Source organism: Hylobates moloch, unplaced genomic scaffold (genome assembly GCF_009828535.3).
Source record: "Hylobates moloch isolate HMO894 unplaced genomic scaffold, HMol_V3 SCAFFOLD_14, whole genome shotgun sequence".
NCBI lineage: Eukaryota > Metazoa > Chordata > Mammalia > Primates > Hylobatidae > Hylobates > Hylobates moloch.
Window position 1 is genome coordinate 58563072 of NW_026652289.1, and position 14951 is coordinate 58578022.

Genomic DNA, 14951 nt, shown 5'->3' on the forward strand with positions numbered 1-14951 from the left:
GAGGGCATTGTGACGTCGCGCCCAGCGGCACCCAGTCGTAGGCCGAGTCCCGCAGCCCCACGTGGGGGCCCCGCGCTCCCATTGGCCAGCGCCGGACGAAGCTGCCACATTATTTTGTTACTTTTCAGTCCCTATTTGGAACTGCTCTCGCGGCAGTTCAGACCTCGTGCTCGTCCCCCTCGCCTGTCTGTGTGTGGTATCCGTAGGTCCGGGGCACTTTTTTTTTGGTGTGTGTGTGTGTGCGCGTGTGTGTGTTGGGTGTGTGTGTTTTGAGGGTTTGCCGGGGCGCGGAGAGGAGAGCCGGGCCGAGGGGAAGGAAGGAAGCCGCAGAGCTCCCCGGTCTCGGGCTGCGTCTCCCCTCCAGCGCTCTCCTGCCTGTGCGCTCCGAGGCGGCCGCGGCGGTGGCGCCGAGCGCTCCTCGCTGGGGACGCGGCGCTCGAGCTGGGAGCAGCGAGAACCCTTTGCGGAGGCTTCCCGTGCCCGCTGGAGTTAGGATGCCAGGGCGTTTGATTTGCACCTACTGAGCCCAGAGTTCCTCCCCGGCCCTGGGAAGGGCTTGCAGCGGCGGCGGCGGCGGCAGCGGCAGTAGCAGACGGAACAGCAGGCTCTCCTCTCCGAGGGGGGGCGTCGAAGCGCCCGCGCCGGGCTCCCGCCCTCACCCTCCGGCGCTCCTGCGGCCCCAAGCCACCACCTCGTAGCCCGCGTCCTTTTCTCGCCGCGAGCCCCAGGCCCGGACGCCTCTAGGATCGGACCCGCGCGCCCCGGATGCTTGAGGCTGCCCCGGCGCGTCCCCCTACAGGCGCGACGCGCTGAGTGACCCGGAGGGGGCCCGAGCTCGCCCCAGGAGGGGCCCCCGGCCTCGGGACCCCGCGCCGGACCTGCTGGGGAGCCGACGATGTCCGCGCAGTCCCGGGCATTGACGCGCTCGACGCAGCCCAGGAAAGGCGGCCGGCCGCTGCCCGCCGAGCCCTAGGCGCACAAAGCCCGCGCCCGCCGCCCGGCCCCGGCGCCCGCCGACGACTTTGCCGCCTGCTCCGCGGCTCTTTGTCTTCACTTGGGGCGGGCGCCCGACTCTGGGATTTCGCTGCGAGAACGAGCTGGGGGGGCCGGGGACGAGCTCTCGGTTTCCCGGCCGCCCCCCGCTCGGGCTCGGCTCCCCCCTCCCCTGCACCTCCCCGGCCCGGGCTCTCGGCGCTTCCACGCTCTCGGAATCACGACCCCTCCCTGCCATGTATCCGCAGGGCAGACATCCGGTGAGTAATTGCAACTCGGTTTATTTAAGCATCTATCATGGCAGGGTAAACGAGGCAGTTTATCTGGCACCTCCATTTTGCTTGTTGCTACCTTTATGGTGTGTGTGTTTGTGTGTGTGCTCTCACACAAAGGGGATGCGGCCGGGGGGCGCCGTTGAGAGAGGAGGTTAATTCCGCGCGAGTGGCGCGGGGGACTGCTTGTGTTCCAGGGGGAGCTGTTCACGCGGTCCCCGGCCCCGCTCTGAAGTCTCCCAACTCACCCGGCTTGTCTCCCGCCCCCGCCTTACTGGGGAGAGGGAGGCCCTTGGTGAAAGGCATGGGAGCCCCGCAGCCGACGGGGAGAGATGGGGCGCCCCCGCTCCGCCCCGTCGGAGAGCTGAGAAACTTGCTGGGAAGGTTCTGGGCTGAGGGTGGTCTCTCTGGTTGGGCGCCGCTGGGGAGGGGCCGGGGCCGCTCTGAGCGCCGTCTCAGGCCCCCGCCCCCTCCCCTGTCTTGTCTTTGCGGGCTCCAGGCTCCCCATCAACCCGGGCAGCCGGGATTTAAATTCACGGTGGCTGAGTCTTGTGACAGGATCAAAGACGAATTCCAGTTCCTGCAAGCTCAGTATCACAGGTAAGGCCGGTGGGGGCCGCCCCGGGGCTGGCGGGGAGGGGCGGGTCCCTGCGCGGCTCCTGCCATCCCCCGCGGGGACAGAGGGGGCTCCCAACCCAGGGGCGGCGGGGCAGCCCGGGCCTCCGCCTTTTGTTTCCCCTTTCCGAGCGCGCCGCCTTAACCCTTTACTGCCCGCAGCCGCCGGGCTCCCAGCGCCGCCCGTGGGGTCCCCGAATGAGGGTCTAGGTCGCGGCGAGCGGGTTCACTCCGGGTTCTGGGTGTCGGGAGCCAGCGTCAGGGTCCTGCTCCTCTGCGGCCGTGATAAGTCCTCTGGTTGGCTCGCGGGAAGTTTCGAATTGTTTCACATCCCTCTCCCCACGGCGGGGACCCAAATCCCCCCGCGTCCCCAGGCTGTGGGATAATGGGGGCGCCCCCCCGGGGGGGTGTCAGGGAAGTGGGAAAGTGGCTCTAGAGGCCCTTGGGTGGGGGCCTCAGAGGAGGCTGTCCAGGCGCCAGGCCTGAGCCGGCTCCTCCTGCCCTCGCAGCCTCAAAGTGGAGTACGACAAGCTGGCAAACGAGAAGACGGAGATGCAGCGCCATTATGTGATGGTGAGATGCGGCCGCGGGCCTGGGGGGCGGTTGAGGCGCCGACCCCGGCCGGGGGAGCGGTGTGGATCTGGGGAGATGAGCGCCAGGTCCCCACCACCGCCCAGCCGCAGGGCGGCCCTGGGAGAGGGCATAATCTGGTCTTGCCCTCCCCTTCCCCAGCTTCCATTGCCGGGGCCACTTGGAGGAGGGTGAGGGGAGGGGCAGAAAGAGAAACCCCAATTCCAGGCCGGAGACTTCTGTATTATCTTTGTGTGCCTTTAATTTGTGTTTTGAAAGTTTCCCAGTGGCTGATTGCCATAGCCCTATCTTGGCTAGTAAGATAGGATTGGACCAGCCCATGTGAAATTAGGGTTGGTAAAAATCTCTCTTAGTGACCTCCTGGGAGTGTTTGGAAACTTTTCTGCTTTGCAGCTGGGATCTAGCCAGAGTGAGACAGAAGCCCTCCTTCCCCAGGGTGTTGTGAGGAGTGGAGGGAGAGGCCTTATAAAGCTCTCTGCGTCCACTCACCTCCTCAGGGATCCCCCAGCTGGGTATCTTGTCCACGCTGGGGCAGTAGGCGGACTGTCTTCCTTTTGCCCAGCAAGTTTTAATCTTCATTTGTGAGAGGGCACGGCTCCCTGCACTGCTTTCCACATAAGAGGCCTTCGACACAGTGCTAAATAACTCTCAGAGGACAAGAGGGTCCCAGTGTACACACGATTCCCTGTTGAACCTGAACCTTGTATAAACAGGATATAGGGCACATGTGGCGCTTGTGGGAGGGAGGGCCCAGCTCCCCTTACTACCATATATATAACGTTCTGTTGAGATGAGAGGAACACTCGCCCTTGTCAGCTCTTAAACCGCTCTGTAAGCTGGCTTTGGGGTTTGATGTAAACTTCTTTAGCAAATGTATCGTAAAAGTATGATTTGGCCAAAACCTTTCCAAGAAAAAACTGATTTTGAAAAATGATCAGATTTCTGTGTTGTCTGTTAATAGCCATTCTTTTTACTTTTAGTACTATGAGATGTCCTATGGCTTGAACATTGAAATGCACAAGCAGGTAAGTGCTCTTCTCTTTTAAAAATATATTTCATTTTTTAAAAACTTATATATGTGGACTTCTTATGTTCTCTCGTTTGAAAGTGAGCCTGGTTCTTCGATTCCTCCCCCTTCTCCTTGAAGAGTGAATGGATCCAGTCCTTGAAATGCAAGGTCTGAGGCTTTGCTGATTTTTTTTTAGACACGTTGAGCTTTTAGCATTTGAGCTTGTGAAATTAGTCCTGGCCTTGGATCTTGGTGGAGGATAAAGGACCAAAGGGAAAGAAGTTGTACCTCCAGGATCTGCTTTACAAACTCCTGAAAGCCCAGAGGTGGCTGGCTGCTTTTATCTGTTTTAATGTAAAATTCTCAAGAGGAAATGCAGGAGGATTTTTTTTCTTTCTCTTTTTTTTTCTTTTTGCAAAAATGTGATGTTCTGCCTTGATAAGATTAAACTTCAAGAACCTTAAAAGCCAGGCTGAGCTGTCGAAATTTAAGGGAACGAAGCCACTAACTGCTTAAAAATATAAAGCCAGAATGAAATACAACTTTAATGCCTTGCATTGACAAGATGGCTTTCTCGTCTCTGTCTTGATTTGAAGGCAGCCGAATTCCCATTTTACAGAGAAGGAAGCTGAAGCTCCTGGGTGAAGTAACTTGCCCAGGGGCAGCCTAGCCAGGACTTTTGAGATGGCTGGAGGTTTAGCTCAGCTTTGAAATCCTGAAGTCAAACCAGTTTAGCTAGTGTGGTGTCGTTTGATGGATATGTAAACTACCTGGTATTGTCACTCTTCTAATAACAGTATACCTCAAACCGAGCAAATACAAACACCCTTTATCTCAGTGCATATCAGTAACTAGTCCCAGTGCTAGGCTGGGCTGTGGGAGAGGCCTGTTTGTGTATTTGTGTTCTGAGGAAAGGCTGCCTATAATTTGGCTTGGCCAACGATTAGAGTTGACTTGGCACGTATAAATGGAGCAGGCAGGCCGGTTGTTCTTTTTAACAATTGGTGTTCATGAAATCTCAGAAGGCTGTTGACTCATTCTAGCCTTTGGTGACCGTGACTTGAATGGATTTTCTGCTCTAAATTAACAGTCATTTACAAGGTTTCAATTTTGCTCTTTAAGGAGGCGCAGGACCCAGGGCAGGTGAGAAGGGCAGGTGACCCTGGAAAGTGGGCAGATTCCTACCCACTCGAGTGGCTTCCTGTAGAGCCTTTGGGATCTGTAGTTTCCTTTCCCCTCCTGGAGGGAGCCCCAGTGTTGGGTGAAGGGAAGCCAGAAAGGGGCCTGAGTTTATTGAGCAATGTGTGGGAAGCCAGCTTGTGGCTTCCTGAGGGATTAGTTAGTCCCTTAGGAAGGCACATGAAGGCTACCATGTTTTTACTTCTTGACACACAGAAATAATAAACAGACAGGGTGTTATATGTAAAGATATTTCTCCTTGGAAAAGTAGAATAGAGACAGGTTCTGCAACTGGAACGGGCCAGGTCCCGGAAGAATGCTTGAAATGGAACTGGGGTCCCAGGTGTTTCAAGGACCTTGGGGTGTATGCAGGGTGCCGCTTCCTCCCTTTGTCTACCCTCTCTTAATTTTTTTTTTTTTCCTCAACGCTTAGTATCTTGGGTGTGTTTAAAGAGGGTAATTGCACCCAGGTTTAAAATTTATAGCAGCAGTTATTGTAAGAGCTTGGTAATTAAGGTGTAATGTCTCGTTGCATGTTGAGGTCTGCATGGGTGGTGTTCCGCATGTCTGTGAATGAATGGTGCTTTGGCGCTAAGAATCCACCTTGGCTCGCAGCAGATCTGTTCTGTGAGTCCTGGGGATGCTGTGAACGCAGGAAGAGTTAAATATCTTAACGCATTTGGTGGTGGGGTTTATATAAAGAGCAGCTGTGTACATCTGGGATTTCTGGCCATTCCCCAAACAAGGTTCTTAAGGGGAGAATGCCTGGGGTTTGGCTACGTTGTCTCATTTAATCCTCTCAGCTGCCAGTGGTGGATAGAGGCATTCTTTGCCCCCTTTTTATAGGTGAGGAAACTGAGGCTTCAGGGAGGCCAGGAGGGCAGAGCTGGGACTCAAATCCAGCCCTCTGGCTTCCCCACTGGGCACTTTACCTTGATTGCCGCTCACCTTTGCCCTCTAGCCTGAGTTCCCAGCCTGAACGTGTGTGCTCTGAATGCGGTGGCTTTGCAAGCTTATGGCAGTCTCTGAGTTGGGTGAAATCACCCTGTGGCTGTGGAGGAACAAAGAGGCAAGGAGGTGAAGAAACCTGTGCCGTGAAATGCAACCCTGACCTAATGGAGCTGGCCACTCCCTAGGTTTGCAAGGGTTCTGTAGAAGAAAGCCCTGCCACTAATTGTAGCGTGGGTCTTGGGTGCATTTGGCGAATGGTGGTTAGGCCTGAGCAAACAAGTTTATCAGCTGACCTGTTTAGCGGTTGACTGGTGTTTTATCTGCACACACAATCAAGTGACTGGAGTGCTTGAATTATTCATGCAGTGTCCTGCCCTCTAGACTTGACTGTTCGTGTGATTACATCTGCCTGGAACAAACAGGCTGGATTCTTCATCTTTAAGCTGGGGTGGGGGTGGGGACTGTCTGTACTTTTATATAATAGATGATCTACAGAGCTAGCACCTTGGGAAGTGTGGCAGTCCTCAGCCTGCGCGCATACACGCACACACACTCCACCATCACCGCCACATATTTTTTTAAAAGCTCTCCTTTGCTGGCTCTATGGGAAATGCCAATTAGCTGGGAACCTCGAGTCCTGCCAGATGGGCCCGGGTATTGACAGAGGGCAGCTGATGAGGTGCGTCCAGCCCGTTTTTATTTCACTGAGAGGTTAAACTCACTGTGGCTGGCTCCTTCTCTGGCTGTTTCTCTGTCTCTCTCTTTTTCCAAGCTGTCAAAATCCCAGAGAAGTAATAAATGGTTTCTCCTCCTACTCTTCTGCCTCCCTCCCTAATTATGGTAAAGCAAAAATTACAGAATCACAGGCCTGGCCCGGGACTTCAAGAGGTCACCCACCTCCACCAAGCCCCCTGCTTCCAGGCAGAATGTCAAGGATGGTTCAGAGAGGCTGGGGAGGCAGTGATGACTGACCGGCTCATCAGTTGCCATCTTGTTTGTGCAGAGGCTTTCCAGTGTCAGCCACAAATAACAAAGCCAGCTTAGAACCAGGGGCCCCAGAGCGATTGCCATGCATTGGATTTGAGGCACTGGCACTCTGAGAAGCTGGGTCAGGCAGCGTTTTCACCCACTGTTGGTGAGCACTGATGTTTTTGAAAGTGGACTTGAGCCATTTTGATTTTGGGGCAGTGTCATGCCAACACAATACAGTCACCTTTTTCTGTGAACTGAACGACCTTTCCTGTAAGTTTCTTTTTGAATCCTGGAACTGGAAGAACCCTTTGGCTTCTCATGCAAACTTTTCAAGTTACAGATGAGGAAATGGTAGCCCAGAGAAGGGAAGCTGATGTACTCAGTCATACAGTCCCACGTTAGTGGTAAAGCTGCTACTGCTGCTTCCCTTCCAGCCCAGGACTCTTTTCTGTAAGACTCAAGAAATGAAGAGTGCTCCTTTTCTAATGTGTTCTGTGTCTTTAATTACTATTGCTTCTTTCTGTGTTATTATCCAAACAGGCTAAGGCTACAAAACTGGCCCCACGAAAGTCCAAAGTACCCCATTTCGGGTTGTATAATCATATCGCTGAACCCTTATTGTCCACAGTCCTGTTTTGAATTGCCAGCTATTTGCACAACTAATGATTTGATGTGTGTAATAATAATACATAATGCATAATTAGCAATCCCAGAGGAAAGACTCACAGACAGGGAAAGGTGGTACAACCAGTGAACCTTTTACCCTAGCCATGGGGTGCCATAAACACAGGGCTGAGGTGGGAAATGGAAAATCCCCATTTGTCACTCCCCTCCCCTCCCCTCCCCGCTGTGGATCTTCTCATCTAAATGATAAGGGGCTCGCCTGGAAGATCTTGAGGCACACAGAAGTTTTGTTACCACGGTGAAGGTGCAAGGTACAGGTGGCCAGAAGGAGCTACCAGGCAATGAGGTTACAAAAGACTCTGCCCAGGAGTTGAGCCTATCTTGATAGGAGAGTGGGACCACTTGCAAATTAGAAGGGGTCAAAGGTCCTTAGACTAGGGAAGTGCCTATTTGTGTGGCATCTGAGTTGAGCTGTGAAATTTTTTTTTTCTTTTTTGCCAGAGTGCTGGCATCCAAGAACCCCCCCATGCCCTGGTATCTGTCTTGACTTTTCCTGCCACATTGATCTTCCCTGGAACAGACTGTAATCACATGAGTCCTCGCACTGAGTGGGTGCCTGCCTCGCTCAGCTTTGGGGTCTGCTGGGCTCCAAGCTCCCTGCATGCTGTCTAGCTAGAGGGAGGTTGCCCCACCCCTCAAGACTGCCTTTGGACCCCTTTTCTCTAGTTGCCAGTGGGAGTGGTAGAGTGGGGGTTTCAGTGCTTTTGGGGTCTTTTCCTTCTTGTGCATTTGTCATTGAAATGACCCTGTGAGATGAGCAAATGGCCCCTTGTCCTTACTTTACAGATCAAGGGGTGGGAACCTGGCTCCTAATTCAGGACTCATTCTCTGAACTCTCTTGGACCAGGAGCCCATGGCAGACACGGAGTTCTTCCTTTCCTTGAACTCCTCCTTCCCACCTCTCGGAGGAAGGCTCTAGGCTGTTTGTTTCCATTTTGTTGAAGGAGTGAGTCAGTCAAGGAATAAATCTCCTTTTGCTTTCTACGTGGGAGAATGTCGTTCTATCTCATTGTTTGTACAAAGTACTGGGACGCCAGGGGCAAACAGGTGACAAAGACCTAAGCTTGGCAGTGTTTTCCCCTGTGATCTGGCACTCATTCCTCATCTCATTTTTGTAGGTATGAAGGAAGCTCCTCTGCGGAGGTCTCTATGGCACTTAGTATGTAATAGGTGCTCAGTAAACATCTTGGTTTTTCTTCAAAATTTATTCAGGTTATCTGAGAGTAGAGTTCCGATTCCCTGAGCCCTGTGAGTAGGAAGTGGGGATTTTAGTTGTGGGCTGGCCGCCCGCTCTGCAGGCTTCCTCCTATGGCCCAGCATCCAGTTTCTTCATCAGTGAAATGAGGGGGTTGGATTCATTCCCAAAGCAGTTATTAGGGGACTGGGATGTGCGGGGTGTGGGCAGGGGTTGGTTACACAGCCGAATAAGACACCATTCCCTCTGCGGGGGAGTCGGATGTCTAAATAAGTAATTGCAATGCAGTGAGGTAAGTGCTAATGTGGCCCGAGTGTCATAGGAGGAGCACCCAGCACAGAACAGCTTATTCTTCCTGGGAGAGGAGAGTCGGGTGAGAGCGGACTTCACTGAGGGCTTTACTTGTGGCGAGTCTGAAAGGGAGGGCAGGGTTTATGAGGCAGAAGTCGGCAGCCGAGGCCCCTCCAGGGTGGCAACAGCTCGCGGCAAGGCAGTGAGATATGTTCTGGAAGCCACACGTCTTCGGAATGATGTGGGGCGGGGACTGCACTTGGGAAGTGAGGCGAGGTGGTGACATTTTGCAGCAGAGCGATCTCCAAGGCCCCTCTGCCCTTGCAGTCGCGGCTCCCAACCCGGTGGCTCCCTCCATCCCTGCACGGCTGGCTCTCCAGGGCTGGCCTGAGTCCATCTGCCTCGGGGTGGGGGCAGGGGCCCTCTCTGCACCGTCTGTGGCCTGCTCTGCCTGCTTTCCTACCGTAATACGCTGCTTTGAACTTTATTCCCCAAAGTGGCATTGTCTCCCTTCTCATATTGGTAATTCTGTAATGACTGGTTATGACCCGCCCCCTCCCCCATATTTAATTCTCATCAGCCCAGCTCTCCACTTTGCTATTAATGATAGCAGCCAGCAAAATAGCTTTCAACATGCCATTGACAGTCTGGTTTAAGAGAGCACTTGAAGTAGTGCTAGACAGCTGAAAGCACCCATAATTGTGTACCAGAGTGAGAACTGCCTGCTCAAGGGCCTTGTTTTTATATGCTTAAAGGGACAATATCTTGTTTTCAACAAATGCTCTCTGAGACTCACAGCCAAGATGCTTTCTTCCTTTTTTCTTTTTCCTTTCTTCTTTTGGCTTTCTCTTCTCTTTCAAAATACATATTTAAAAAAAAATTCTTCATAAAATAATTGTTCCCTTCAAGTTGGGGTTAAGGAGAAACTTAAGGAAGGGGGAAATGTCCTGCCGCCGTGTAAGTGGGGAATATTTGGTGGGTTTGTTGTTTTGAAGCATCGTCCTTTGCAGGCAGCAAGCTGTGGGTCAGCCTTGCCCTACTGAGGGCCCTTAGGACCTTGTGTTTCTCAAGGAGGTAATGGGAGAGTCTGAATTCACGTCAGCATTGATTTTGAATTCTTTTGTTTGCTAAGGATGTTGCAGAGTCAGTGGGCTGTGGAGCTGTCACTGTGAATGTTTAGGCAGAGGCCACCTTCTGGGGGAGGGCTGGAGGAGAGAGAGGGGTCACCTCGTTGGAGAGTCAGCCCAGGACCGCTAAGGAATCAGATTCTAGGAGGCTGTTTGCTGCAGAGTTGATGGCCCAAGAGGCCCATCTGGAAATCAACAGGGTGGGTGGGGCAAGGACTTGTATTCTTCAGTAGAGGTTCATACCAGGCTTGGAGGGTTAACCAGGGGGCCCGTCTAGTCCACCTGGCAGATTTTATCTGAGAACAAATACTTTTCTCCCCTTCACACCAGCCGACTTCATTATTGCTTTGAAAATGCAGTCCTTTGGAAGAGGTTTCCTTTGCCTCTGTGTCACCAAAGCCCCCCATTGCCAATGTGTCCTGTGAAGGGAGAAGAGAGAAGCAAGTTCCCATCTGTGGGGCCCGAGAGGCCAGGGAAACCCTGTTGGGGCCTGAAGTCTATGTTGTCCTGTTGTCTCACAGGCTGGCTGCTCTTGGTAAAGGATAGGAGCATGGATGGGCTTGGCTCGTATGTCTTAGGTGGTTCCTTCCATCACCCACCACGTGAATGATAGGATCCAGTGTTCTGGCTGCTGCCACCACCAAATAATCCCAGGGGAAGTACTTTCCTGAGGACAAACTGTTTGAAAAATTTGATCTTCCAGATATTATAGATTATATTGCTATGGCCCCTTAGAATTTCTGTAGCACTTGATTGCAAAGCAGATTCGACATTTTCATCTTAGCAGCTAAAATAATGGGTATTTGGGTCCAGGACAGACAGACACCAGGATAAAAGCATCGGAGCATACCCTGAAAGCTTGGGGTGTGAAGATGACCTGTGTACTAGAGGGCTGTGTTCTCAAATTGGGATGGGGGAGGTGAGGCCTGTGCTGTGACAGGACTGAGTTCCATGAGGGACAGGACCATTTTGTATTTGTTTTCACTAAGGGTCCTGAACCCTGAGCAGTGCCTGGCCCATACTGGATACACAGTGTGCATTTTGTTGGGACTCAAGGAAGGAAGGTAATATTCCAGCTCAGAGTTCTCTCTGACCCTGAATAGTGTTATGGACTCTTTGGGAAGGATAGAAGCGTTCTTAATTTTCTGACAGAGTCCTGTAGGCTGCAAACGTTGTGATTGTAGAAAGAGTTGTAAAGGTGTCATGAGCCTTTATTTAAAAGTGTCTTTAATGTATCTTAGGCATCTTTTTCTTTTCATCTCACACTATGGACAGTTTAAGTGCAAAAGAGGAAGAAGGCAGGGTGGGGGTGCGAAGAGATAACTGGGAGGAAGAGATGACAAAGCAGAGATGGGGAAGAGACCAGTGCTGAGTGGGTGAATTGGTAAACTCGGCTTGCCATGCCTTGGCTGTTTGGGCATGGAGTTCCAAGTGTTGTGGCCTTATCTCATGAGCCTTTTAAGTTTAACTATTGTTCACAGCTCTTCTACTGCTTTTTTTGTTTGTTAATTTTGAATGAAAACTACTGCAGGCCGATAGAAGTTTTTTCATTGGCGTTTGCGCTGGAAGGCTGACCCTTTCCTCAAATGGAGACTCAAATGCAGAAGAGCTCTTCCCACTAGTGTTTTAGCACTGAACACCAAATGCAATTTGGGTACAGGACAGGGCTCTCCCTTCCTGGTCAGCCATGAAGACTTGAGGTTTAGACTCCACCACCCTGCCAGCTATATGACCAAAAGGTTGGAGGAGGCGGCCTTTCACCCACTCCCCAAATCTTTGCTTTGGGCTAGCCCTCGACAGGTCTTTGCTGCGTTTGGATCTGAAACTGATTAATTCTGATAATACTGGCAGGGGCATGCTTTGGAACCGGTGATGCTTTGTGACTTCTGCTGGGGAAAATGAGAAGAGGAAGGCAGTTCAGTGCGGACTAGTGGACAAGGGATGGGAGTCCATTCTAGCTCTCTGGTGGGGGCGAGGTACAAAAACTTCTATTAACCTTCCTAGCCTCTGTCCAGGAAGAAGTAGGACACTCAGAGGGCTCAGAAGCAGCAGGTGATGCCAGATGGTCTGGAGTAAGGGTCCAACTGGTCGGGTGGGATAGAGGAAGGAGGAGCAGGGGAGACAGAGGAAGTGAGCCTGTTGGCACTGATTGGTCAATAGGTCTTTAGCTCGTCCTTAAACCCTTACCTGCTTCTTTTCCTAGAGGGAGGCCCCTTCCTCTGATCTCTCTCTCCAGTGAAGCAAGCTAAAGTCCAGTTCTTATTTTGCTTTGCCTAACAGCAGAAGTCCTGGGGAAAGACAGGAAGAATTGAGATTGATGGTATAATCCCTGTCTCCCATCCCTCAATCCCTGGGATTTCATACTTTATCCCAGAGAAATGGGGGATCTCCATGAAGCCAGACTTGAAATGGGGGAGAAGCAGCCTGGTTTACAGCTCGAAAGATGTTCCCCTCCCCTGCAGGGTCCTGCCGCTGTTGGCCTGGTGTCGGTCTCCATGTCACCCAGTCCTTGTGTGTGGCACCCACAGGCCTGGCCTGCAGGAACTTGAGAAGTGTCTAGATACCCCTTTCTCTTAGCCTTTTGGGTTTTCTCACTATTCTCTTACCTGGTTTTTTACCTTACTTCTCAAGAGACCCCTACCCAGCTCTTCCTCACTATCCATTTGCCCAGGGATATTGGGCAAACTTCCTTCTTAAACTCCCAGGATGTCGAATGCGCATTGGGCCTACTGGGTGATGGGTGGGGTGGGTTCCCAACAAGCCAGTTTTTCTTGGCCAGTGGATTCCCTTTCTCCCTCAGAAGATCACAGGTTCTTGCTGGGTGATCCTGGAGAGTTAGGTGTAGAGCACCAGAAGCTGGGAGATTTGTCTTCATGGCTAAGAGGTTGGCTTTGGAGTCAGACAAATGTGGGTTTGAGTCCCAGATCAATTCCTGTTGGTGTGTGACTTCGAGCAGACTGTTTGACCTCTGTGATCCTCAGCTTGCGGTGGAGATAATAATAACACCTGCCTGTTGTGGCAGTGCTGCCCAGTAGAACTTTCTTCAGTGATGGAAATGCTGTATGTCTGCACTCTTCAGTAAGGCAGCCACCAGCCACGTGTGGCTCCTAAGCACTTGAAATATGGCTACTGTGACTGAGGAACTGAGTTCAAAATTTAATTACATTTAGCTAGCCACAGGTGGCTGGTGGCTTCATAAATTGTACAGTTACAGTTACAGGGAGTGCCGTGAAGGATGCATATAGCCTGCTTAGCACAAAACCTTGCACATGGAAAGGCCGAAGCAAGGTATTCTCACAAGGGGACAGAGTCCCCAAATTGTCAAGGCCTCAGACATAGAGGACAAGATCCTTGGTGTTACATATGTTGTAAGATTTCTCAGAGCCTTTTCCCATATGTGACTTGTTGGCTCTACAGTCCTGCAGCGTAGGCACCGTGGGCGCCATGCATCAGATAGCAGCACTGATGGTTAAAGAGGTTAAGTAACTTGCTCATTGTTGCACAGCGGACCAGCGGCCAGTTCAGAACTGGAAACCAGGCCTGCTTCCCTCGTGGACCTCAGTGATCTTTATCCATAGGCCATATCAAGATGAGGTCTTCTGTGGTCTTCCCACATGTCCACTCCCAGACCACCATACTACAGGCATCAATTCCAGTGCTGGGAAGAAACCAGATGAAACCTTTAAGAATTCAGTAAAACATGAGCATCAGCCACATGTGGATCAGGGATTCCCATCCTGGGCGCTGTTTACATTTGGGGCTGGATAATATTTTGTGGTGAGGTTGTCCTCTGTGTTTAGGATGTTTAACAGCATTTCTAATCTCTACCCACTAGTTGTCGTTATCAGTGCCCGAGTTGTAACATCCAAAAATGTCTCTAGACATTGCCAGAATCCCTTGGGGGAAACAATTACTATTGGTTGAGAGGCCTTGTTGTAGAGGAAGGAGTCTGGCTCTAACCTGGGAGATTTGCTTACCACCTGGTCTTCCTGTGTGACAGCTTCTTGCCCTCTCTGGGCCTCATTTGCCTCATCTGTAAAATGAGAGATCAAATGGTGTGGCTTGGGAGGAGGTCAGTTTGAGAAGGAGCATATCATATAAAATAAGTTTCTAAATGACTGATCTTGATTTTTGTAGCCTAAGAAATGCCATCACTCCTGCCTTCCTTATTTGGAGAAAGAAGACCCTCTAACCCTTTTTATTTTAATTTATGGAAAAGGTATGCTCTTTGGTTGTGAATAAGATGGTAGGTAGATAGAATGGGGCTCTGTCTCTGCCCCTCACCTTATTCTTCCCTCATGCCACTTGGGTTTTCCAAAGAGTCCCTGCCCTTAAAAAGTCCTAGCCAGCATTTCATTTGTAGTGCTGACTGGATGGGGGGAGACCCCCAAAATTTAATGAGCTGTCTCTGCAAGGGTAATGTGACTTTTACAGCCTGTTGAGGGGCAAGGGGAGATTTGCATAATGTTCCAAGGGGGATTAGGTGGCTGGGGGTTGCCATGGCAACCCCGCAGGGATGCATTGAGAATTTTTCCTCCTGGCAGGAGTTGGCCAATGGAGTCTGGGAAGGTGGGGGAGGGGGCAGGGGGTTATCTGAGGGGAGGGAGGAGGGGGAAGGAGAGAGGGAAGGGTGGGGGTGGTGTGCCTGGGATGAATGGGCAGTGTTGGGGGAAGGTGTAATCTGAAAAAGCACTCCCTGTTCTGTCTGTACAAGCAAGCTCTTTGAGAGCCATCTCCCCCAACAAGTAGGGGTGGGAGGCGAGCAGAGTTTAGTGTGTTTGGGAACCAAGAAATTAAAGTGAACAAATATTTAAAGATTATTGGATCTTGTTAACAGGAAGCCTGGTAGATGGAAACTGAAAGTCTGAGGAATGAAACTCTTAGAGTCCTAAAGCCAGGAGGGACTTGAGCTGTCATCTGGGCCCTGTGGTGTCTGCCTCCAAGTCTCTGTTGGGTCTCCATGGAATGCTCCCAAGGGCAGGGCACTCACACAGCACCTAATTCATTTTTGAGAGCTCCGATTATTACACTGGACTCAGATCGGCCTTCTTTATTTGGAAACTGAGGCCCAA

General features: G+C 51.6%; 1 protein-coding gene across 17 annotated transcripts in view; it reads left to right on the top strand.

The window, feature by feature from the left end:
* Positions 1-867: 867 nt before the first annotated feature.
* TLE3 (TLE family member 3, transcriptional corepressor) overlaps positions 868-14951 on the top strand; it is a 49595-nt gene continuing 35511 nt past the window's right edge. For 16 of the 17 annotated variants that reach the window (XM_032174354.2, XM_032174356.2, XM_032174355.2 and 13 more), the window contains exons 1-4: positions 868-1253; positions 1765-1865; positions 2390-2453; positions 3452-3496. In XM_032174354.2, the coding sequence (XP_032030245.1) occupies positions 1230-1253; positions 1765-1865; positions 2390-2453; positions 3452-3496 (234 nt within the window). In that variant the 5' untranslated portion in view covers positions 868-1229. Of the gene's footprint in view, positions 1254-1764; positions 1866-2389; positions 2454-3451; positions 3497-14016; positions 14099-14951 lie in introns of those variants that run through there. The other variant, XM_058427406.1, reaches the window with a different exon arrangement.